Here is a 25,496-nt window from a genome sequence, read left to right as displayed (position 1 = left end):
GCATTGTAGTAGAACTCACGATTCTCAGCAGAGTAGGATATCGCCCGAGCCACCCTGACTCGTTTCCGATGGAGAAAGACAGGGTGATACTGGGTGGAGCTCGAAATCTCTGCAAAATAGTGGCCCAATGTGTTGGAAATAGCAACAGGGTCTACTAGGACGTCATCTGCAACTGTCAGGCCAAAAATTGGGTAATGGACCTTGGTCCCAGATAGCCTCTGGAGGTGGGCCCATACGACAGAAGAAGAAGCAGAACCATTAGAACTAATAAATGAAACCCAGCTAGCTTTTTTGCTATCCCAAAGAACACGATGACACTGTCTCGCAACTGTTTGCAAAGAATTCAGTTTGTCATTGTAGGATGATGGTTAAAAATGCGGAGAGCATTCCTGTGCACCCGAATTGCATCGCAGCACACCTCACTCCACCAAGTGACCAGGACATGGTGTGATAAATAGAAACTACGAGAAATGGAACATTCTGCAGTGGTGGTGATAAAATTTGTAAGGTATTCTACCTGGTCATCAAAACAAGAGAAATGCTGTCTGCTAAAGATTGCACGTACGTGCGATAAGAGTCAGAAAACTGATAGCACATGGGAAATTGTCGTTTGGGTACCTATCAGGGATAATGAACCAATCGAGACCACAGGAAAACTGAGCAGTACAAAAGGAGAGTTCCAAATGGGATTAGATGTACATGTAATCTGAAAGGAATGTGGGTGCTCCAGTGGAAGCATCTGTCTTGACAGGTTCTTGAAGAGCCCCAAAGGGGATTGTGCACATTAAAGTCACCAGTAACCGAAAGGGGTAAGGGAGTTGCCCAATAAGCTGACAGAAGTTGTCATGGTGACACCAAATGACAGAGGGATGTAAACAATACAAAAAGAAAAGGTGAAGTGAGGAAGGACTGCAACAGCTTGAAGCTGGGTAGACAAGGAGATGGTTTGACTAGGAAGTTATCCCGGATGAGCAGCATGACTCCCCCACGAGTTGGATTGCTGTCCTCGGGATGGGGAGGTCAAGGCAGACCTAAAAGAAATGCGAGAGCTCAAAGCAGTCATGAGGATGTAATTTTGCTTCCTGGAGGCAGACAACAACCGGACACTTCAATTCCAAGAGCAGCCATAATTCCTCTTCATTGGATCTAAGGCCATGAACGTTCCATTGGAGGAGACTCCTGAAGAGGAAAGGGGAGGAGGGCAAAGATGAAGTGGTTTCAGCTCAGCAGCTGCCAAGTGCCAGCATTTGAAGACTCACTGCTACAGGACGCAGATGCTGGAGGGTTCCGTTCCATGAGATCTATATAAGTGTCAGAATTCTCTCTCTGTCGGTCTGCAGAGTCCACAGCAGAAAAATGGTTGGCAGTGTGCAGCAGCAATACAGAGGTTGGGCAGGTGAAGGTATAACATGCTGACACCATTGAAGAAATCTCCGAGTTGGCAAATGAGAAGACCATTTGCCTTTGTTTGACTTCTTGGAGCCGTTCCGGTTTGCAGAGGAAGACCCAGATGTTTGTTGGCTGGAGGAATGTATAACGTCTGCACAATCTGTTCTTTCCAGCCTGTCAGTTGCGTAGCAGGTGACTTCGGCATGTGAGGCAAAAGTTTGTTGACTTGTTGCACAGCTGGAAGAGGAGATGGGGACGTTATCACTATGCTGGACTATTTTACAACCAAGGTGCTGAATACGAGGTCTTATGTCGGCATGGCCATGCCCTTCGTGGAGCGAGATGTAGCAAGAAAGTACTGTAGATGCCGGATGGTAGGACACAGGGTGTCCGACTAGCCAACAACTTGAGAGCAACAGAGTAAAGCACTTTTTCCTTTACCCAGATCTCTTGGGCAGCCCACTAATTGAGATACATGGGACATCTTGGGACGAGGCTCCATGGTCGCCATTGCAATTGATACAGCGGGAAGAAGGAAGCAGACTATTACCCTTGTGAGCATCCCTACCACCGATTACACATTTAGCTGGGGGGGTCGACAGGACATTCAAGTGTAGTAATGATGACACTGGTAGCAACCCATCGGGTTTGGAATGTACAGTCTGACTGTGATAACTTCGAAGTCTGCTTTGGTCTCTGAGGGAGGCACCACTCTCTCAAAAGTGAGAAAAAGGGTGCTTTTGGGCACTAAGGCTGCATCCACCTTTTTCATCACCCAATGGAGCATTGTTCAGAGAGGTATGTCTGGATTTCTGCCTCGGTCAGATCATCAGGCAGCCCAGGGTAAATAATACCATAAGAAGAATTCAACATTTGATGGGCCTCGACACAAACAGGACAGCCACAGAGGAACTAAGCTGCAAGCATTTGTGTTTTGAGGATTAGAAGTAGTCTCCAAAAGCAAAGTGCCATTGTGTAAACAAGTTTAGCGGACATTGAATGTGAAGAAGATAATTAGCTCATTGCCATCATCTTTGATGGCATGCTCCTTCCAACTGCGGGCCCCTCCACTCAGAGGGGGCTGCACCCACCTGAAGTGATTGTTCACACCTCACAAACATCTGACACACAAACATCTGACAGAGGGACCAATCAGCAATTTGGGAAGGCACTCACCCCTGCCAGGGTCTGGCTTGTACTGACGGGTACGGGCAAACCCTACCTGTCAAAACCCAGGGCTGGGAGTTAACGTCTTACCCAGTCACCTGTTACAGGTCAGATGTGTGGTCCACCGTTCAAGAGTGCACAGGGAGGGAGAAGAAAACAAGAACCTCAAACTCCAAAGTGGAGGAAGGATAGAAGGGGAACGAAGAAAGAAAAAAAAGGACAGTTCTGATGTCAGCTACTGAAAATGCAGAACACATTCCCAAAAACATCCCAAATACAGGGTGTTTCAAAAATGATCGGTATATTTGAAACGGCAATAAAAACTAAACGAGCAGCGATAGAAATACACCGTTTGTTGCAATATGCTTGGGACAACAGTACATTTTCAGGCGGACAAACTTACGAAATTACAGTAGTTACAATTTTCAACAACAGATGGCACTGCAAGTGATGTGAAAGATATAGAAGACAACGCAGTCTGTGGGTGCGCCATTCTGTACGTCGTCCTTCTGCTGTAAGCGTGTGCTGTTCACAACGTGCAAGTGTGCTGTAGACAACATGGTTTATTCCTTAGAACAGAGGATTTTTCTGGTGTTGGAATTCCACCGCCTAGAACACAGTGTTGTTGCAACAAGACGAAGTTTTCAACGGATGTTTAATGTAACCAAAGGACCGAAAAGCGATACAATAAAGGATCTGTTTGAAAAATTTCAACGGACTGGGAACGTGACGGATGAACATGCTGGAAAGGTAGGGTGACCGCGTACGGCAACCACAGAGGGCAATGCGCAGCTAGTGCAGCAGGTGATCCAACAGCGGCCTCGGGTTTCCGTTCGCCGTGTTGCAGCTGCGGTCCAAATGACGCCAACGTCCACATATCGTCTCATGCGCCAGAGTTTACACCTCTATCCATACAAAATTCAAACGTGGCAACCCCTCAGCGCCGCTACCATTGCTGCACGAGAGACATTCGCTAACGATATAGTGCACAGGATTGATGACAGCGATATGCATGTGGGCAGCATTTGGTTTACTGACGAAGCTTATTTTTACCTGGACGGCTTCGTCAATATACAGAACTGGGGCATATGGAGAACCGAAAAGCCCCATGTTGCAGTCCCATCGTCCCTGCATCCTCAAAAAGTACTGGTCTGGGCCGCCATTTCTTCCAAAGGAATCATTGGCCCATTTTTCAGATCCGAAACGATTACTGCATCACGCTATCTGGACATTCTTCGTGAATTTGTGGCGGTACAAACTGCCTTAGACGACACTGCGAACACCTCGTGGTTTACGCAAGATGGTGCCCGGCCACATCGCACGGCCGACGTCTTTAATTTCCTGAATGAATATTTTGATGATCATGCGATTGCTTTGGGCTATCCGAAACATACAGGAGGCGGCGTGGATTGGCCTCCCTATTCGCCAGACATGAACCCCTGTGACTTCTTTCTGTGGGGACACTTGAAAGACCAGGTGTACCGCCAGAATCCAGAAACAATTGAACAGCTGAAGCAGTACATCTCATCTGCATGTGAAGCCATTCCGCCAGACACGTTGTCAAAGGTTTCGGGTAATTTCATTCAGAGACTACACCATATTATTGCTACGCATGGTGGATATGTGGAAAATATCGTACTATAGAGTTTCCCAGACCGCAGCGCCATCTGTTGTTGAAAATTGTAACTACTGTAATTTCGAAAGTTTGTCTGCCTGAAAATGTACTGTTGTCCCAAGCATATTGCAACAAACCGTGTATTTCTATCGCTGCTCGTTTAGTTTTTATTGCCGTTTCAAATATACCGGTCATTTTTGAAACACCCTGTATGTTCCCCAAGGGAGGGGAAAAAGTTTAACAAGAGGATTGGGGGGGGGGGGAGGGGGGAGTAAGCTTTGAGCTACTGTAACAATGGAATATCATTCTCACCATTTACTTGGAGATATCAGTCTCAAACACACTGTTTTGATTACATAATTAATATGGATATAGCATTTTTATTCCAACTACGTTTGTATCATTGTGAATTGTATTGAAAATAAAAATCATAAATAAATATTTGAGTATCTATTCAGGACTTAACGATTATTATATAAACTAAACTGGCCAGAGCTACAGTTTTAAAAGTAAATTTCAGTTTACTTGCTTTTCACGTGCTTATCAACTCTACTTTAACAAAAGGCTTATGACGTTGTCGTGCGTTAAGAATTATGCAAATGAAGTTACTCAGAAGAAGGTTGTAAATGGCACACATTTCAAGAAATTTAAAACTTTTTGTTTCAATAAAACACATTTTTGCAGCTGTTTGATATTTCTAAATCTCAAAGCAGCTTAAAACAGTAGTTTTTGAAGGTTTTTTTCCTTAACCTTCATGGGCATGACCCCTGGGTCTTCTTACTCCTCTAGGCAATTGTGCCCACCCATAAAACTTCATTAATCTGCCTCTGGAGGGTTTGAGGAAAAAAAAGGAAATCAGTCAGTACAGGGAGACAGCTGAATTTCAGGAATGAAAGAAAGTGATGACAAGAATTTATAAGACTGTGTGTGTGTGTGTGTGTGTGTGTGTGTGTGTGTGTGTGTGTGAGAGAGAGAGAGAGAGAGAGAGAGAGAGAGAGAGAGAGAGAGAGAGAACCGGTGGGGGGTGCAGGCATTCTTTCCTACATTGTGCCTCCAAGCCTTTTATTGGTTAGTTGCTAGTCCTTGACAGAACAGGAAAATTATATAAATGGTAAAACTTTCGCCACCTAGCTGTTCTTTTATTTCCTTTTGGAAATTATTACCATTTTGGCTCTTTAACCATTTTCATGTGATATGACAAACAACAGACTCAGAATCACTTAAAAATGGCTGCAGAGCTGAAACTACAATAGTGCTCCAAAGGAAATAAAAGTAAAATCAAATTAAGAAAACATAAATCAGTTATATGACCGTGATTCCCAAAAATAAGAAAATCATCAACAATGTAATGATTCAGTATCTGTCATTTTCAGAGAGAGGCTGCTAGGGTAATATGGTTTAGACAGAGACGGTTTGCAGATTTTGGGTAAATGAGGACAGAACCACTATTATTAGTCCTGTGGAATTAAGGGGAAATGGCAATAGGGAAGTTTTAAGTAAACGAAACACAGAGGATGATGAATTTTGGAATTTTCGTACGAGGAGACACACTCAATTCTTGATCTTTCGAAATGGATGAGGCATACCAGGTTAGCAAGAACTTTGATTAGGTTTTGCTATAAGTAGTCATGTTCCTGTTAAATAATGTGGAGAAATAATACTGAAGAACAATGGGCAAAATGAATGTACGAGAGAAATCAAAATGAGAAGTATGTATGAGATCACTGGTTTACAGGCATCTATATCAATTTAGAGAGGAATATTTCTACAAAGTGACACTCAAAGAAGGCTAATAGTAAAGTCTCTCTCTTAAGTAAAGACCCGCAAATTGGGGTTCTTGCTCACTCATTGTTGAGCATCCCATTCTCGAGCATGATGAGCTCGAGTGTGAATGCTTGACGAGATCTCAATGTTGTTGAACAGGGAACTATGGGAAGTGTTGAGGTCACCTGCTCTGGCTGACTCATCATCCTGCCATTGCGACTGTAGTGACTCGCCATCTGTAGCCTGCTTTTGTTTCTAATTGATGGACCTTTTCTCACATCAACACAGTTATGCTGTACGCATATATTCCTGAATTGCAGCACCTACCGGAGACAACATTGTAATCCATACCTACATAACAGACAATGAAAATACGTCAAAGTTGCAAAACACTTTTGTAGGATAATGCTGTATTTTGGTGATGTTTACCCATCAAAATTGCGCACAGACTCTTACAAGCGCCTGTCATCAAGAGTGAAAATGTAAATGGGTAGAGACCTCTTGCACACATTTCTACACACTTTTCAGCTATAGCTTCTTTCACTGAAGCTGATGATGCTTCACAACCGACACTATGACATGTTCTGCAGGCTACCTTCAGATAGACTGCAGTGAAACTGAAAAACAGGAACACAGGGCATGTACCACAGTACACATAACTGACATTACTTCTATCATGTTCAAGCAGCAAAAATCTTCCCAAACACTGTTACAACCACAATCTTTCAAACTCAAGTCATATTCTTTGCAATCCAACTTTGCTCACAAATTTTCTCTAGGCTCCCATTGACACATGGCTCTGATGAGGGTGGCTGAGGGGCAACCGTTTAGTTGGACCACCTGACTTTTCAAGCATAGTGTGTTTAAGTGTCGTTTTCCAATACTCCCCATGTCCAAAGCAGTTGAACTGACATCTGCCACACTTTGAGGAACTACCAGTGTTGAGAAATTCAAATGAACACAAACACCACATGCACACACTTTTTCTGAACGAACAAGCCTCCCGAGCACCGGGAGGTTGAAAGGGATGTCTAAGAACAGGTACACACTAATGAGCAGGAGACTGATGTATGTGGAGTAATTGAAGAGATGAGCTCAGAAATGAGTCAGTTATATAGTGGGGCAAATATCTGCAGGGACATATTTGTAAGCAGCAGCTCAGGAAGAGCAAGTTTTAAAGAAGTGAGACTTTGAGAAAAGATTGATTTAAAAACATGATTATTTAGGTTAGGTCCTTTTTGAGTAAGCTCTGGAGTGAGATGTATAAGAATTCTTAAGACAGGAGACAGCAAACAAAGAAAAAAAGAAGCTCTTATTCCTGGAGTGTACTCAATTTCTAAAGTTATTCTCTAATAGTGTACTTGAAAGTAAAAATGTAAATTAATGCTGAGGTGTAGAAAAACTATCTCATAATATTCATATACAACATTACTGCTTGGCACAGTTACATCGATTAAATATTTAGATGTAACACTGCCAAGTGATGCGACATGTGACGAGTATGAAAGAGCAGTTGTAGTAAAGGCAAGTGGGTTGTCTTCAGTTAATTGGGAGAGTTTAAGTGGAGTTGGCTCATCCGCATAGAAGATCCCACATAGAAATTTGTGCAAACCATTTTTGAGTATTGCTGAAGTGTTTGGGATCCCCATCAGGTCAGATTAAAGAAAGACATTGAAGCAATTCGGAAGTGGGTTGCTAGATTCGTTACCAGTAGGTATTATGCACATGATGTTCTTTTTGTGGGAGAACTGGTATTTGAAACTGACTGCGAAATGATTCCTTTGCGGCCAATGCCATTTTGCTAAGGACTGCGAGAGTAAGACAAATTAGAGCTTGTATGAAGGCATGTAGACAACTGCTTTTCCCTCATTCTATTTGCAAGTAGAAAAGAAAAGGAAATGACTGGGTATGGTACAAGATACCCTCCACCACATACCATATGGCAGCATGTAGAGTTGCTTTTAATCAGAACAATAGTAAAAATGGAATACATAAATCAAAAAGCTGACAACTACAACAATGGGCATTTTAGAATGAATACACAAACGGAATAAAATCCTATTATAGAATACAGTGATGTATGCAATTGCCACAGAAACTGATTAGGAAATGAATATTGGATATACAGGCAAATTGGGTTAAAAGAGAAGGCATCTGTTATGATAAGCTCAAAGGGAACTTGCAGTTGTGATAATAGTACTCAGTAAGTAATGACGTTGCACACCAACAGCAATACGTGTTGTTTGTATTTACTGCTAGTGTCTGCATAGCACAACTGAAATACAAAATCAAACAATGGAAGAACTTTGTGACAGTCTTTTTGTGTGCCTTTCTGTGACTCAGAATCCCCGCTATATGCCGAGCGGCAACTATCCTTTTCATCATATTGCTGCAACTGAAATACAATCTACTGTGGAACTGAAACAGGTGTAGCATTTATTTACAAGGGTTATTCAATGTGGTCTGTAACTTACAGAATATATGTGAACTGTTCTGCCAGTACCAACAATGTTTTGAAACAAACAATACCTGAAGTTCATTTGCTCTCAACAGCCACACTTTTACTTTGTTAACAACCCCTAGCAACTCTCACTGCTCAGTGGTACTCACCTGACACATGGAATGAATAGCACTAAAAAAATTTAAGAAACATAACGATCATACAAAACGTAACATTGTTTTTTTATATCCAGAGGCCACTTATCATAACTATTATGATTACTTAACTTAACAAAAAGTAGCAGATATCATCAAATTCTGCTGCTGAAGAGATCACTAAATGAAACCAAAGTAAATTTCAGATAGTCGACAATCGCAAAATACATTGTAACTGCCATTATACATATACCAACCTGAAAATGAGGGCTGGAAACACATCTTGCAATTTGTCTAAAAAGTGGCTCCTGTATTTTCGCAAATTGTGTTGGTTCAATAACATCTAAAATTTCTTCAATTTCTCCAAGAAACATTACCTGTAAGGAACAAAAATTTAGTAAATACAATATCTTATCTTACTAATTTACATAAATTTCATGAGCAATTGATCAAATTTATTGAAAGTTTCAGATATTGTTTAACATGAAGGATATTTATGTATTAAATTAATTCAAATTTCTCAATAATTATGATTAATCTGATAAGAAGAGTCTCTGACAGAAGACTTCTTCATAACCCACAATAAATGAAAGATACTAAGAATAGTGGGAATTAGTGAAGTTCGGTGGCAGGAGGAACAAGACTTCTGGTCAGGTAACTACAGGGTTAGAAAAACAAAATCAAATAGGGTAATGCAGGAGTAGGTTTAATAATGAATAGGAAAATAGGAATGCGGGTAAGCTACTACAAACAGCATAGTGAACGCATTATTGTGGCCAAGATAGATACATAGCCCACACCTACTACAGTAGTACAAGTTTATATGCCAACTAGCTCTGCAGATGACGAAGAAATTGAAGAAATGTATGATGAAATAAAAGAAATTATTCAGATAGTGAAGGGATACGAAAATTTAATAGTCATGGGTGACTGGAATTCGAGTGTAGGAAAAGGGAGAGAAGGAAACGTAGTAGGTGAATATGGATTGGGGCTAAGAAATGAAAGAGGAAGCCGCCTGGTAGAATTTTGCACAGAGCACAACTTAATCATAGCTAACACTTGGTTTAATAATCATGATAGAAGGTTGTATACATGGAAGAACCCTGGAGATACTAAAAGGTACCAGATAGATTATATAATGGTAAGACAGAGATTTAGGAACCAGGTTTTAAATTGTAAGACACTTCCAGGGGCAGATGTGGACTCTGACCACAAACTATGGTTAGATTAAAACTCAAGAAACTGCAAAAAGGTGGGCATTTGAGGAGATAGGACATGGATAACCTGAAAGAACCATAGGTTGTAGAGAGCTTCAGGGAGAACATTAGGGAACGATTGACAAGAATGGGGGAAAGAAATACAGAAGAAGAAGAATGGGTAGCTTTGAGAGATGAAAGAGTGAAGGTAGCAGAGGATCAAGTAGGTAAAAAGACGAGGGCTAGTAGAAATCCTTGGGTAACAGAAGAGATATTGAATTTAATTGATGAAAGTAGAAAATATAAAAAATGCAGTAAATGAAGCAGGCGAAAAGGAATACAAACGTCTCCAAAATGAGATCGACAGGAAGTGCAAAATGGCTAAACAGGGATGGCTAGAGGACAAATGTAAGGACGTAGAGGCATATATCACTAAGGATAAGATAGATACTGTCTACAGGAAAATTAAAGAGACCTTTGGAGAAAAGAGAACCACTTGCGTGAATATCAAGAGCTCAGATGGAAACCCAGTTCTAAGCAAAGAAGGGAAAGCAGAAAGGTGGAAGGAGTATATAGAGGGTCTATACAAGGGTGATGTTCTTGAGGACATTATTATAGAAATGGAAGAGGATGTAGATGAAGACGAAATAGGTGATATGATACTGCGTGAAGAGTTTGACAGAGCACTGAAAGACCTAAGTCGAAACAAGGCCCCGGGAGTAGACAACATTCCATCAGAACTACTGACAGACTTGGGAGAGCCAGGCCTAACAAAGCTCTACCATCTAGTGAGCAAGATGTATGAGACAGACGAAATACCCTCAGACTTCAAGAAGAATATAATAATTCAAATCCCAAAGAAAGCAGGTGTAGACAAATGTGAAAATTACCAAACTATCAGTTTAATAAGCCATGGCTGCAAAATACTAACACGAATTCTTTACAAACGAATGGAAAAACTGGTAGAGGCCAACCTAAGGGAAGATCAGTTTGACTTCCGTAGAAACGTTGGAACACGTGAGGCAATACTGACCCTACGACTTATCTTAGAAAATAGATTAAGGAAAGGCAAACCTACGTTTCTAGCTTTTGACAATGCTGACTGGAATACTCTCTTTCAAATTCTGAAGGTGGCAGGGGTAAAATACGGGGAACGAAAGGCCATTTACAATTTGTACAGAAATCAGATGGCAGTTATGAGAGTCGAGGGTCATGAAAGGGAAGCAGTGGTTGGGAAGGGAGTGAGACAGGGTTGCAGCCTCTCCCCGATGTTATTCAATCTGTATATTAAGCAAGCAGTAAAGGAAACAAAAGAAATTCGGAATAGGAATTAAAATCGATGGAGAAGAAATAAAAACTTTGAGGTTCACTGATGACATTGTAATTCTGTCAGAGACAGTAAAGAACTTGGAAGAGCAGCTGAACGGAATGGACAGTGTCTTTAAGGGAGGATATAAGATGAACATCAACAAAAGCAAAACGAGGATAATGGAATGTAGTCAAATTAAATCGGGTGATGCTGAGGGAATTAGATTAGGAAATGAGACACTTGAAGTAGTAAAGGAGTTTTGCTATTTGGGGAGCAAAATAACTGATGATGGTCGAAGTAGAGAGGATACAAAATGTAGACTGGCAATGGCAAGGACAGCGTTTCTGAAGAAGGTTAACATCGAGTATAGATTTAAGTGTCAGGAAGTCGTTTCTGAAAGTATTTGTGTGGAGTGTAGCCATGTATTGAAGTGAAACGTGGACAATAAATAGTTTAGACAAGAAGAGAATAGAAGCTTTCAAAATGTGGTGCTACAGAAGAATGCTGAAGATTAGACGGGTAGATCACATAACTAATGAGGAGGTATTGAATAGAATTGGAGAGAAGAGAAATTTGTGGCACTAGGAGAAGGGATCGGTTGGTGGGGCACATTCTGAGGCATCAAGGGATCACTAATTTAGTATTGGAGGGCAGTGTGGAGGGTATAAACCATAGAGGGAGACCAAGAGATGAATACACTAAACAGATTCAGAAGGATATAGGTTGCAGTAGGTACTGGGAGATGAAGAAGTTTGCACAGGATAGAGTAGAATGGAGAGCTGCATCAAACCAGTCTCATGACTGAAGACCACAACAACAATAACTAAGAATTAAATAAAGCACAATGATAATAAAACTGTAACTAATAATTTGTATTCACTGGTATCTTCACAAAATTTATGGACACATTATAGTAAAACACAGATGAAAGCAAGAAACTAGTGAGTGGAGCAAAAGCAGCCCCTGTGGCAGATTTACATCTCTGCCAAATTTGGCTTATGACTTATAAAATGAGGCTGTAGATATTATTTATGAATGACTGAATGAAAATAGCCTGTGTTGTCCCGAGGATGGCAAAGGCCTCCTAAAAATAGGGGTAATTGCTTTTGAAGACTCACCCAGTGAACTAGTCCGCATTAAGAAGGTACCACACTTAATGTGCACTACATATTGAATTACACTTAATCACTTAGTTGTAGTTCTAGTTCTTTCCATTCCTTTCTGTTTCTGGCTACGCTGATTCTGTTTCTGGCTATGCTGATCCATCGTCGTCTTGCTTGTTTTCTGAATAAGTCTGACCATTTGCATTTAGGTCTTCCTGGGAGTCCCTATCACATGTGATAGCTCGTGCTGTCCATATGTCGTCTTTCAGCCTCGCCATGTGGCTGCCCCATTTCCATTTGGTCCTTGTAGCCTGCTGTGCTAAGTCTATTCTTGCTGACATCTTGTCTATCAAGGTGTTTGATGTTCTGTCTTTCAGAGAGATGCCAAGGATCTTCCTCTGCATTTTCCTTTGGCATACCTGTAGAGTGTGTGTATCTCTCTCTCTCTCTCTCTCTCTCTCTCTCTCTCTCTCTCTGGGTTTGGGAGCCCATGTCTGACATCCATTCTGAGCCTCCTATTCAGGGTTCTGTCTAGCAGTATGAACTTTAAGGCCCAGAAAGGTTTCCAAGCTAAGGAAACTCTTTGTTTTATTTCTTTTTCCATTTTGTTCTTAAAGGAAAATATTTGGCCTAGGTATATATATATTGTGATACATACTTTTGTTCCATTCCTTCAAAATATATTGGGGTTTCTAATGAATTTGTCATTACTTGTGTTTTAGATTTGTTCACTGTGAGTCCTGCCATCCTGCTTTGTGAGTTAAGCTACTGGAGCATTGACTGCAGTTCCCTTGCAGTTTTGGCGAAGAGGAATGTCTTTAGCGAACCTCAAACTTGTCAAGTCTCTTGCAATTGAGGCATATTCCAACTTTCTTACTCATTTTAGTTTCCTGAATATGTCCTCCAGTATGCACGTAAATAGTTCTGGGAACATGGGATCCCCTCTAGTCAAATTCCCCCTTTCCAAGCAGAAAGGTTTGCCTGTAATCCCCCCCCCCCCCCTTCCAGTTTTAACTGTAGTGAAGCTGTGGTGTGTGTGTGTGTGTGTGTGTGTGTGTGTGTGTGTGTGTGTGTGTGTGTTGCTAATAAATTTCAGTTTTCTTTAAAGATAGTTCTGTATACAGTTAATCTAAAACAATTATTAATGCATAATTTAGTGGTGTGCTTTAGCCTATAAGCAGAGACCCTTTTCCCAAACGGTAAGAAAGTTTACAAGACTTTTGCTGCATTCAATAGTAAAAGGAAGAGCAAATTAAGAAAACTTAATCATGTATATAAATGAAACTGAACTACCTCTGGCTCACCGAGTAACAGAACAGCATCAATATTACATGTAGATAGTTTGTTGTAAATTTATAATATTATTTATTAATATTTATTTTAAGAGGAATATGGGGAGAGAGACATTATAAAATGATGGTAAAACTGCACTGTGATTAGCAAATAAGAACATTTTATTTCTATGCTATATACAGGATTGAGAAAAACTGTCACGAAATTTTAACCCTGGATAGTTGATGCCAGTGGGACCAAAATTACTAATGTTGCGTAGGTTGACAACACACAATTTTTAAACTACAGAAACTTGGTGCCATGTGCTCCGATTGGCCGCGGAATTGTCCTGTTGCAGCATGCTCTGGACAATGCACGACCGCGAATGCTTTGCCTGCCGGAGATCGTGATGTATCCAAGGCAGCCCCCATGCTCTGTGGTAGCGCCCCAGCCTTCCACTCTGGGGGCGAATCCACTGGGGCTCCGACACATCCCTTGTAGTTTTATAAGACGTACTGGGAACAAACCCATCAACAGCTGTTATTTTGCATACAGAAAGTCTTATGCAAACTGTGTCGGTCCTGAAAAGGGCCCTTTTTGTAGCTAGGATATTGTTTACTTGAGGCAGGTGCTCGAACTGGCGACCCTCTGACATGACACAAGTTTGGTAACATCAAACGGTGTATTGCCGAACTCTTTCCAAGATTCCTGGCACTACCCTGATGCGACTGGCGGCATGTTGAATGCAATCCATTAATTCCTCTTCATTTCTAGGTGGTTAATGTCTGAGTTGGTTAATGAGAACCCTGGAGATTCCCCATAGGAAAAAGTCCGGTGGCATGAGGTCTGGTGATTGTGGCGGCCATGTCCTACGTGCACCTCTGCCAATTACCTGGTCGTCAAAAAGTTCATATAAATATCCAAGCACAGCAAGACTTATGTGCGGGTGCCCAACATGCTGCAACCACATGTGTAGCCGTATGTCCAGGGGAACATCTTCCAGCAGGCCGGGTAGAGTTTCTTGCAAGAAGTGAAGGTAATTTGTGCTGGTAAGTCGAGGAGGTAGATAGAACAACCCAATTAGATGATCACCAACAATGTCTGCCCAAATGTTAAGTGAAAATTGTTCCTGGCGTCCATGGACACGCGCAACATGAGGATTTCCCCTTGCCCAATAATGAACGTCTCGAGTGTTGTAAAGGCAATACTGATGGAAGATGCACTCGTCAATAAACAACACACTGGCGGGGAAGTTGGGATCTCATGCAACACGTCGCAAAAACCACACACATTACGTCAGCTAGTCTATAAACAAAACCCATATCTCATTGTTCTTCAAACGAATGCTGTACCGCCATGCTTACTGTATGACTAAATTGCAGGTGACGTGTGTGTGCTCCGAACAGAAGCTTACATGTGAATGCCTCTGATGTGAAGTGGAGACAAACAGCAAGAGCTATTTGACACATGTGTATCACATTCGGGCAGTGACGGAGCGAGGGATGTTCGTATGCGTGAACCGACAACCATAGCGCTGCCCATCAACCAACTAATGGCAACAGGACAATTCTATGGCCAATCAAAGCACATGGCGCCAAGTTTTCGTAGTTTAAAAATGCTGCGTTGTTGACCTACACAACATCACTAATTTTGGTTCCTACTGGCATCAGCTATCCAGGTTTAAAATTTCCTGACAATTTTTCTCTGCCCTTTATTTAAGAACTTAAAACAATCATATCTGTTAAGTCTGCAGTCTTTCTGAGGATGTTGTAATTTATTATTATGAAAAGTGCACTATTCAGCCAACAAATGAGGAAGTCCTTAGACTCTATGACCTATAAGGTTTTTCCTTGTTCTACTGTTTCTGTAATGGCTTTTCTATGAGAGCAAATGTGCACTAGGCTGACCCATTGGACAGTTTTGATAAAGGGTTGGCAGGTGGGTCTTGTTTCCATTTCTCGAACCCCTTTTTTGTGAAACAAGGTGTACTGCTGACAGACTGAAGTGGAGGAGGTGGTTGAATGATGTCACATAATGGTGTGCTCTTCAACATTTTAATATTTTGCATTAACAATGGTGCAATTTGTTGAGCAAGGTGATAATTAGATAAATGTAAAGTGTAGCAGTGCTTGCAAGATATTCCCAGGCAAAAATATCATACTGCAAGATTTACACCATCTTTCATAAAGGATCGTTCCAAATGATAGACATTATGGTGTGTTTGGTCCATCTACATAAATAATACGAGATGTAATGAACCTGTGTCATATTCTCAACTGCACTGCGGACAAGACAAGCTACTGACAATTGATTTGTTGTTATTCTTGTAAAGGAAAGCCAGATTTGTGATGGAAAGTGCATTTGCATTATTATATTGCCATTTAATTGTAACAAGTTTTTCATCCATTTCAAGTATCTATCACTTACTTTCTTAAATACTATCTTAAAATTATTATTTACTACGTGAAAAATAACTGCATTTAATGCAATGTGTATGTGGTTAATTCAAATAGAAAGATGGAGACACACAACTTTGATGGGTCACATTGAAACAGTATTTGTTTAAAGTTATTTGCTGTGGCTCAGTCTGATTACATGTGGCACTGCTGTGCAGTGGGAAGATTTGTCTCAAATGCAAAAACTGAAAACACCTCATCTGTGGTAGGAAGTACGCCTTCATTTCAACCCAATAAACCACAACCTGGATCTTCTCTGGGAGGGTATCCCCCCAAATGCAAGAATAAATGCATCTGTACTGAAGCAATTATCCTTATGGCCTTTCTGAACATGCCGAAAAAAATGAATGTCCCACCATTCCAGATTGGCTTGATGCTCCTCATCAGTTTGAAGGAGAAGGTCTCCATGAAAAATAACATCAAGAACCATTATTATTCTCTGGTGAGGAGTTATGGACACTGGGATTTGCCAAGGAACTCGACATCATCTTGCTCAGAAAGTTCACTTCATCAAACTGGTCTTCGATAGTTTCTATGAAAAATAATGGTTTGGTGTGTGTTCAAAGTGTCTCGATCAGTCCTCATTCAAAACAGATACTAGGGAAAGGGTTTCACCTCAAGTCTGTGAGCCTGGTCCTCCTCCCAGGGAAGGGAAGGCTGCAGTGTCATAAGAATCGGTGTTAAAGGACCAATTACCAACTAAAGAGAGAGCTTTTGAAGAACGGCCAATTTTTTGGAGCTTAATGAGTTTCATACACGAAGCATCCACCCTGAGGCCACCCACTCCTATCAGGAGCTCTATCCGGGGATGCCATCCAGCCACAGCATGGGCCTTCTGGCTCCAGAATAACAAGCCACCACTCCTTGGCATACATGGAGACGTAGCAGCTCAGTTATCACAATTGCGATTCCAAGGGGCTCAACTTAATGGGTATATGATGACCCCACCACACAGACTTGCTAGTGTGTGATCAATATAACATGAAAACGACAATGGCATCAACTAAAATATGCAAGAGATGGTAAGGCCATATGCTGAAAATAATAAGTAAGGTATTCCTCCCCTGTTGGCTCACACTAAGGAGATAACATTTAGAAGGGGAGGTTGTAATACAACTGATTATAGTGAGATAATTGTACTACCCAATCTTGGATCATATAAAGCGAACAATACTGTGATGAAGACATAAAAACAAAAAATTCATTATAAAATGTTTAAATGTCAACATTCATAAATACTTAAAGTAGTTACAATGATGAGTATGGACGTCTCAAAAAAGATAGACAATTAATTGTATTTTATTTATGAAATGCATGCCCCAAAGATTATTTTGCATAAATAGATTGGTATATGACATTAATTTCTTTGCTACATGTTGATAGAGAAACATTTTTGTTCTTTTGGGAGTTGGTGGTATGAGTCTGAAGTGCAAAGATGAAGAACGTGTTGTGTGTGTTATACAGATTTGTATTGTGAAGTGAAATGACTGAAGATACATGAGTAATTCTGCATAAAGTCCAGCAGATTTCACATTGTTATTAAAGTAGTAACCCCCTCATCCTCTAGAAAATTATAGAAAGATGAACCACACCACAGAAAGAAAAAGAACAACAAGCCATTAACATACAATGAATATTTTAATTATTAACAGAACTGGTTATTTAAATTTGACTGTCCCTGTCACTTGCTGCAGTTGTCACTATCTCAGTGTGCAAGTACTGTGAAAATGTGACCCACCACCCAAATTACTAGCTTACTAAGTTCCACAAAGGGCAACAACAGGTTAAGGACGGTCAGAAGGTCAAACCCCAAAGGGGGACAAATACTCATGAAGAAGGGAATGGGGGGAACAAAAGTGTAAGGCATAACACAACCAGGAGAAAAGCTGGGCCAACTTAAGAAAGGACAACAACTGAGGGGTAGGAGGGGGCAGAGGTGAAGGCAGGGCACAGGGAAGAGAACACAGCCCGGGAAGGAAGAAATGACCACAGTAGCTCACAGGTCCCTTGTGTGATACATACTAACTATGAAAGAACCATGAGCTCCTGGGGCGTCCTTTCAAAGTTATAACACAGATTTTCGATTACGGTATTTGCTACCTTATGACACACACAGTATTTAAAATGACCAGAAAATTCTGTGATGAACCTCGTCTTCCTACAACATGTTGAAGTCAGTTGCAGTTCTTCTTTCACTGTTTTTTTCTTGGAAACAGTTCCATTTCTGGTGCCTCAGCACATGTCCCCTATACTGTTCAAAGTAAAGCTCCATGTGTTTTTGCTAATGTACTGTAAACAAGAATTAATTTCTTCTATAATTCTGTCACAATAAATCCGACACATATATAATACAACTCCATACTGGAACAGCTGTACTGACTAAAAAACAAGAACAAAAGTATTTGGAAAGTAACTACTGCAACAATGACATTGTGGGAAAGTGTACATTTTCACTCCTAAGGTGTGCTAAAGGTCTTTCATTGGCAATTACAAAAATAGGGCACACACGGGAAATGACCATTGTTCCCCTACATGGCACCACTTTCACTGATCCCTAGTACAGTAGTGTCCACTATACTGCGAGTTTATCAGAATAGAAAGCCAACAACAGCTGTTCACTGGTTGTTTTATTGTAAAATAAAAATGGATATAAATCAGACTGGTTAACACAGAAATAAGGATGGAACATAATACAACTGTATGCAAGTTTAGATAATATTTGGGGGTAACTATTTTTATACACTTCTATTTGGAAATTGATGTGAATTTTAGACTTGAGAAACTATATTTTATTGGATGATTCTAGCCACTATTTAAAATTACTAAAACTGCTGTCCTGAAACACTACGGTTAAGATTATGTGTCATATCCCCCTTTGCCCCTGACCCTGTTATGTCTCCCCAGGTATCAAGTCACAGTTCTCTACTAGTCTGCAGATGACTACAGACTTCATCCACAAAACCTTTCTAGTATCAGATAGACCATCAAAACAGAGCACCTCGTATTCCTGCTGATAGTAAGGCGAGTACACCGTTCGGTTGTCATATATTTCTACAAGCTTTCAACAGGAGTGACTTATTTACAGATACTTGTGTAATTACTAGATTATTTTTGTAATTTCTTGTGTGTTCGAGTGCTTACTAGGCACAACCTTTTATTTTAATAACAGTGTAGCATACAAGTACCACCATTGGTATCGACCTCTATCAACCCTCGTATCGTATAGGCTTTTGTTCGTTTTGTTTAGTGTAGCTCAGTGTCGGATAGATTGTCAGTGAGAGAGCACTTCGAATTCCTGCTGCTAATAAGGCGAGTACACCGTTTGTTTGTTACATATTTTTATGAGCTTCAAACAGTAGCAACTGCAGTAATGGATAGGACCTGTGATTGCTGTCTACAGATGCAAGCCGAGTTGGCGACCCTTCACACACAGCTCCAGGCTGCACTGGCTTCCATCACACAGCTTGAGGCTGCTGCCAAGGGGCATCACTATAGGGGGTCAGAAGCGGGGATGTGAGGGGCGTCGAGCACATCCTACATATCCCCCTATCGGTCCACTGCTGTGATCACTGCAAGTACTGTTTGCACTGAGGTTGACTCCTCACCCATGGTTGAGTGGGAGACCATTCCAAAGTCTGGCAGGCAGTGAAAAACTTTCCGAGGGGCTGATCATAGAGCCTACCTGGTTTGTTTGATGAACAGGTTTCACGTGTTATCTGTGGCTGATGATGTCTCTAAGCCATATGCAGTTGTCCACCCTATTCCAGAGGAAGCTTCTCAGCTCGCAAGGTCTGGGCATTCACAGAGGGTGGGTTTGCTAGTAATTGGGAGCTCCAACATTAGGCACGTAATGGGGCCCCTTAGGAACATGGCTGCCAAGGAGGGGAAGGAAGCCTGACTGTGGTCCTCTGGTGCAGAGCCGGGTGGACGGTCTCAATCAAATGCTCAGGCAGTTCTGGAACTGTGTAGGATGCAGATTCCTTGACTTTCGCCATCGAGTGGTGGGTTTCCAGGTTCCACTTAATAGGTCAGGAGTCCAATACACACAGGAGGCAAATAATCGCTATGGTAATTGTAAATTGTTGTAGCTGTGTTGGGAAAGAAAAACAGCTTCCAGCCCTAATAGAAAGCACAGAAGCTCAAATAGTTATAGGTACAGAAAGCTGGCTAAATCCGGAGATAAGTTCAACCGAAATTTTTTTTCAAACGATCTAACAGTATTCAGAAAGTATAGATTAAATACAGTTAGTGGTGGAGTATTTATTGCTGTCAGAAGTAGTTTGCCTTGTGGAGAAATTGAAGTAAATAGTTCCTGCGAAAGAAGTAAATAGTTCCTGCGAAATAGTGTGGGTAGAGGTTATACCTGACAATCAAACTAAACCATTAATTGTATGGTTATAATAGAAGGAAACATTCCACGTAGGAAAAATATACCTAAAAACAAAGATGATGTGACTTACCAAATGAAAGTGCTGGCAGGTCGACAGACACACAAACGAACACAAACATACACACAAAATTCAAGCTTTTGCAACAAACTGTTTCCTCATCAGGAAAGAGGGAAGGAGAGGGAAAGACGAAAGGATGTGGGTTTTAAGGGAGAGGGTAAGGAGTCATCCCAGTCCCGGGAGCGGAAAGACTTACCTTAGGGGGAAAAAAGGACGGGTATACACACACACACACACACACACACACACACACACACACACACACACACACACACACACATCCATCCACACATATACAGACACAAGCAGACATATTTAAAGACAAAGAGTTTGGGCAGAGATGTCAGTCGAGGCAGAAGTGCAGAGGCAAAGAAGTTGTTGAATGACAGGTGAGGTATGAGTGGCGGCAACTTGAAATTAGCGGAGATTGAGGCCTGGTGGATAACGGGAAGAGAGGATATATTGAAGAGCAAGTTCCCATCTCCGGAGTTCGGATAGGTTGGTGTTAGTGGGAAGTATCCAGATAACGCGGACGGTGTGACACTGCACCAAGATGTGCTGGCCGTGCACCAAGGCGTGTTTAGCCACAGGGTGATCCTCATTACCAACAAACACTGTCTGCTTGTGTCCATTCATGCAAATGGACAGTTTGTTGTTGGTCATTCCCACATAGAATGCATCACAGTGTAGGCAGGTCAGTTGGTAATCACGTGGGTGATTTCACACGTGGCTCTGCCTTTGATCGTGTACACCTTCCAGGTTACAGGACTGGAGTAGGTGGTGGTGGGAGGGTGCATGGGACAGGTTTTACACCGGGGGCGGTTACAAGGGTAGGAGCCAGAGGGTAGGGAAGGTGGTTTGGGGATTTCATAGGGATGAACTAAGAGGTTACGAAGGTTAGGTGGATGGCAGAAAGACACTCTTGGTGGAGTGGGGAGGATTTCATGAAGGATGGATCTCATTTCAGGGCAGGATTTGAGGAAGTCTTATCCCTGCTGGAGAGCCACATTCGGAATCTGATCCAGTCCTGGAAAGGATCCTGTCACAAGTGGGGCACTTTTGTGGTTCTTCTGTGGGAGGTTCTGGGCTTGAGAGGATGAGGAAGTGGCTCTGGTTATTTGCTTCTGTACCAGGTCGGGAGGGTAGTTGCGGGATGCTTCAGGGATTCCGGACTGGAGCAGATTCGTTTGCCACGAAGACCTAGGCTGTAGGGAAGGGACCGTTTGATGTGGAATGGGTGGCAGCTGTCGTAATGAAGGTACTGTTGCTTGTTGGTGGGTTTGATGTGGACTGACGTGTGAAGCTGGCCATTGGACAGGTGAAGGTCAACATCAAGGAAAGTGGCATGGGATTTGGAGTAGGACCAGGTGAATCTGATGGAACCAAAGGAGTTGAGGTTGGAGAGGAAATTCTGGAGTTCTTCTTCACTGTGAGTCCAGATCATCAAACTCTTTGTCTTTAAATATGTCTGCTTGTGTCTGTATATGTGTGGATAGATATGTGTGTGTGTGTGTGTGTGTGTGTGTGTGTGTGTGTGTGTGTGTGTGTATACCCGTCCTTTTTTCCCCCTAAGGTAAGTCTTTCCGCTCCCGGGACTGGAATGACTCCTTACCCTCTCTCTTAAAACCCACATCCTTTCGTCTTTCCCTCTCCTTCCCTCTTTCCTGATGAGGCAACAGTTTGTTGCGAAAGCTTGAATTTTGTGTGTATGTTTGTGTTCGTTTGTGTGTCTGTCGACCTGCCAGCACTTTCATTTGGTATTGATAACATCTTCATGATCTGGACTCACAGTGAAGAAGAACTCCAGAATTTCCTCTCCAACCTCAACTCCTTTGGTTCCATCAGATTCACCTGGTCCTACTCCAAATCCTATGCCACTTTCCTTGATGTTGACCTTCACCTGTCCAATGGCCAGCTTCACACGTCCGTCCACATCAAACCCACCAACAAGCAACAGTACCTCCATTACGACAGCTGCCACCCATTCCACATCAAACAGTCCCTTCCCTACAGCCTAGGTCTTCGTGGCAAACGAATCTGCTCCAGTCCGGAATCCCTGAAGCATTACACCAACAACCTGACAACAGCTTTCGCATCCCGCAACTACCCTCCTGATCTGGTACAGAAGCAAATAACCAGAGCCACTTCCTCATCCTCTCAAGCCCAGAACCTCCCACACAAGAACCCCAAAAGTGCCCCACTTGTGACAGGATACTTTCCGGGACTGGATCAGATTCTGAAAGTGGCTCTCCAGCAGGGATAAGACTTCCTTAAATCCTGCCCTGAAATGAGATCCATCCTTCATGAAATCCTCCCCACTCCACCAAGAGTGTCTTTCCGCCGTCCACCTAACCTTCGTAACCTCTTAGTTCATCCCTATGAAATCCCCAAACCACCTTCCCTACCCTCTGGCTCCTACCCTTGTAACCGCCCCCGGTGTAAAACCTGTCCCATGCACCCTCCCACCACCACCTACTCCAGTCCTGTAACCCGGAAGGTGTACACGATCAAAGGCAGAGCCATGTGTGAAAGCACCCACGTGATTTACCAACTGACCTGCCTACACTGTGAAGCATTCTATGTGAGAATGACCAGCAAAAAACTGTCCATTCGCATGAATGGACACAGGCAGACAGTGTTTGTTGGTAATGAGGATCACCCTGTGGCTAAACATGCCTTGGTGCACGGCCAGCACATCTTGGCGCAGTGTTACACCGTCCGAGTTATCTGGATACTTCCCACTAACACCAACCTATCCGAACTCCGGAGATGGGAACTTGCTCTTCAATATATCCTCTCTTCCCGTTATCCACCAGGCCTCAATCTCCGCTAATTTCAAGTTGCCGCCACTCATACCTCACCTGTCATTCAACAACATCTTTGCCTCTGCACTTCTGCCTCGACTGACATCTCTGCCCAAACTCTTTGTCTTTAAATATGTCTGCTTGTGTCTGTATATGTGTGGATGGATGTGTGTGTGTGTGTGTGTGTGTGTGTGTGTGTGTGTGTGTGTGTGTGTGTGTGAGCGCGCGCGCGCGCTCTCGAGTGTATACCCGTCCTTTTTTCCCCCTAAGGTAAGTCTTTCCGCTCCCGGGACTGGAATGACTCCTTACCCTCTTTCCTGATGAGGAAACAGTTTGTTGCAAAAGCTTGAATTTTGTGTGTATGTTTGTGTTCATTTGTGTGTCTGTCGACCTGCCAGCACTTTCATTTGGTAAGTCACATCATCTTTGTTTTTAGGTATAAACCATTAATTGGATTGTTTTACCAACTCCATGACTCAAGAAATGTAGTTGCTGAACAGTTCAAAGAAAACTTGAGTCTCATTTCAAATAGGTACCCCACTTGGTGGCAACTTGAATCTACCCTCAATATGTTGGAAAAATTATACGTACATGGTACACAAAGCGGTTCAGACTGCTGTTGAAAAAAAAAAGGAGGGGGGGGGGGGGGCATGCTGAATTTAAAAGCACACAAAATCCCCACAACTGGCAAAGTTCTGCAGAAGTTTGAAATATAGCGCGCACTTCAATGCGAGATGATTTTAATAATTTTTCAGAGCGAAATATTGTCTCAAAATCTGGCAGAAAACGCGTAGAGATTTTGGTAATATGTAAAGCACACCAAAGGCAAGACACAATCAATACCATACTGTGCAATAACAATAGTGAAGTCACTGATGACAGCGCCACTAAAGAAAAGTTATTAAACATGGTTTTCCGGAACTCCTTCACTAAAGAAGAAGAAGTAGTAAATATTCCTGAATTTCAATCAAGAACAACTGCCAAGATGGGAAACTGAGAACTATATATACTCAAGTGTAGCAAAGCAGCTTAAATCACTTAATAAAGCCAAAGCCTCCAATGCAGACTGTATATCAGTCAGGTTTCTCTCAGAGTATGCTGATACCATAGCTCCATATTAAGCAGTTATATACAACCGCTCGCTCACAGAAAGGTCCGTACCTAAAGACTGGAAAATTGCTCAAGTCACGCCAATACCCAAAAAGGGAAGTAGGAGTAATCTGCTGAGTTACAGGCCCTTATCACTAATGTCTATTGGCAGAAGGGTTTTGGAACATATACTGTATTCCAACATTATGAAGTAGCTTGATGAACATCGTTTATTGACACATAGTGCGAATTCAGGAAATATCATTCTTGTGAAACACAACTAGCTCTTTATGCTCCTGAAGTAATGAGTGCTATCGACAAGAGATATCAAATTGATTCCATATTTTTAAATTTCCAGAAGGCTTTCGACGCTGTTCCTCATGTGTCTTCTAATCAAATTGCATGCCTATGGAATATCGCCTCAGTTGTGCAACTGGATTTGTGATTTCCTGTTACAAAGGTCACAGTATAGTAATAGATGTAAAGTCATCAAGTAAGACAGAGGTAATATCCAGTGATCCCCAAGGAAGTGTTATAGGCCCTCTCTTGTTCCTGATCTATATTAACTACATAGGTGGGAATTTGAGTAGCCCTCAGACTGGTTGCAGATGATGCTGTCATTTACTGTCTTGTGAAGTCATCAGATGACCAAAACGAATCGCAAAATGATTTAGATAAGAAATGTGTATGGTGCAAAAAGTGGCAAGTGACCCTGAATAAAGAAAAGTGTGAAGTTATTCACATGAGTACTAAAAGAAATCAGCTAAATTTCGACTACGCAATAAGTCACACAAGACTACGCAATAAGTCACACAAATCTGAACGCTGAAAATTCAACTAAATACTTAGGGACTACAGTAACAAATAACCTAAATTGGAACAATCACAAAGATAATGTTGTGGGTAGAGCAAACCACAGACTGATTCACTGGCAGAACGCTTAGAAGGTGCAACAGGTCTACTAAAGAGACTGCTTACACCACACTTATCCACCCTATTCTGAAGTACTGCTTTGCGGTGTGGGATCCGCATCAGGTGGGACTGACAGATGGCATCAAAAAAGTGCAAAGAAGGGCAGCTCATTCTGTGTTATTGTGAAATAAGGGAGATAGTGCCACAGACATGATACGTGAATTGGAGTGGCAATCATTAAAACAAAGGCATTTTTTGGTGCGATGGGATCTTCCCATGAAATTTCAATCACCAGTTTTCTCCTCTCATTGCGAAAACATTCTGATGGCAGCCACCTACAGAGGGAGAAATGATCATCATGATAAAATAAGAGGAAT

At 41.9% G+C, this 25,496-nt stretch overlaps 1 protein-coding gene across 2 annotated transcripts in view; it reads right to left on the bottom strand.

The window, feature by feature from the left end:
* The window catches only part of LOC126175442 (serine/threonine-protein phosphatase 2A 56 kDa regulatory subunit epsilon isoform), a 279,631-nt gene that overhangs the window by 39,083 nt on the left and 215,052 nt on the right, over nucleotides 1-25,496 (bottom strand). For both annotated transcript variants that reach the window (XM_049922253.1, XM_049922247.1), the window contains exon 8: nucleotides 8,788-8,907. In XM_049922253.1, the coding sequence (XP_049778210.1) occupies nucleotides 8,788-8,907 (120 nt within the window). The remainder of the gene's footprint in view (nucleotides 1-8,787; nucleotides 8,908-25,496) is intronic.

The sequence above is a fragment of the Schistocerca cancellata genome, chromosome 1 (assembly GCF_023864275.1).
Source record: "Schistocerca cancellata isolate TAMUIC-IGC-003103 chromosome 1, iqSchCanc2.1, whole genome shotgun sequence".
Taxonomy (NCBI): domain Eukaryota; kingdom Metazoa; phylum Arthropoda; class Insecta; order Orthoptera; family Acrididae; genus Schistocerca; species Schistocerca cancellata.
Note: the sequence above shows the minus strand (reverse complement) of the source record. Positions and strands in the feature narration are given on the sequence as shown.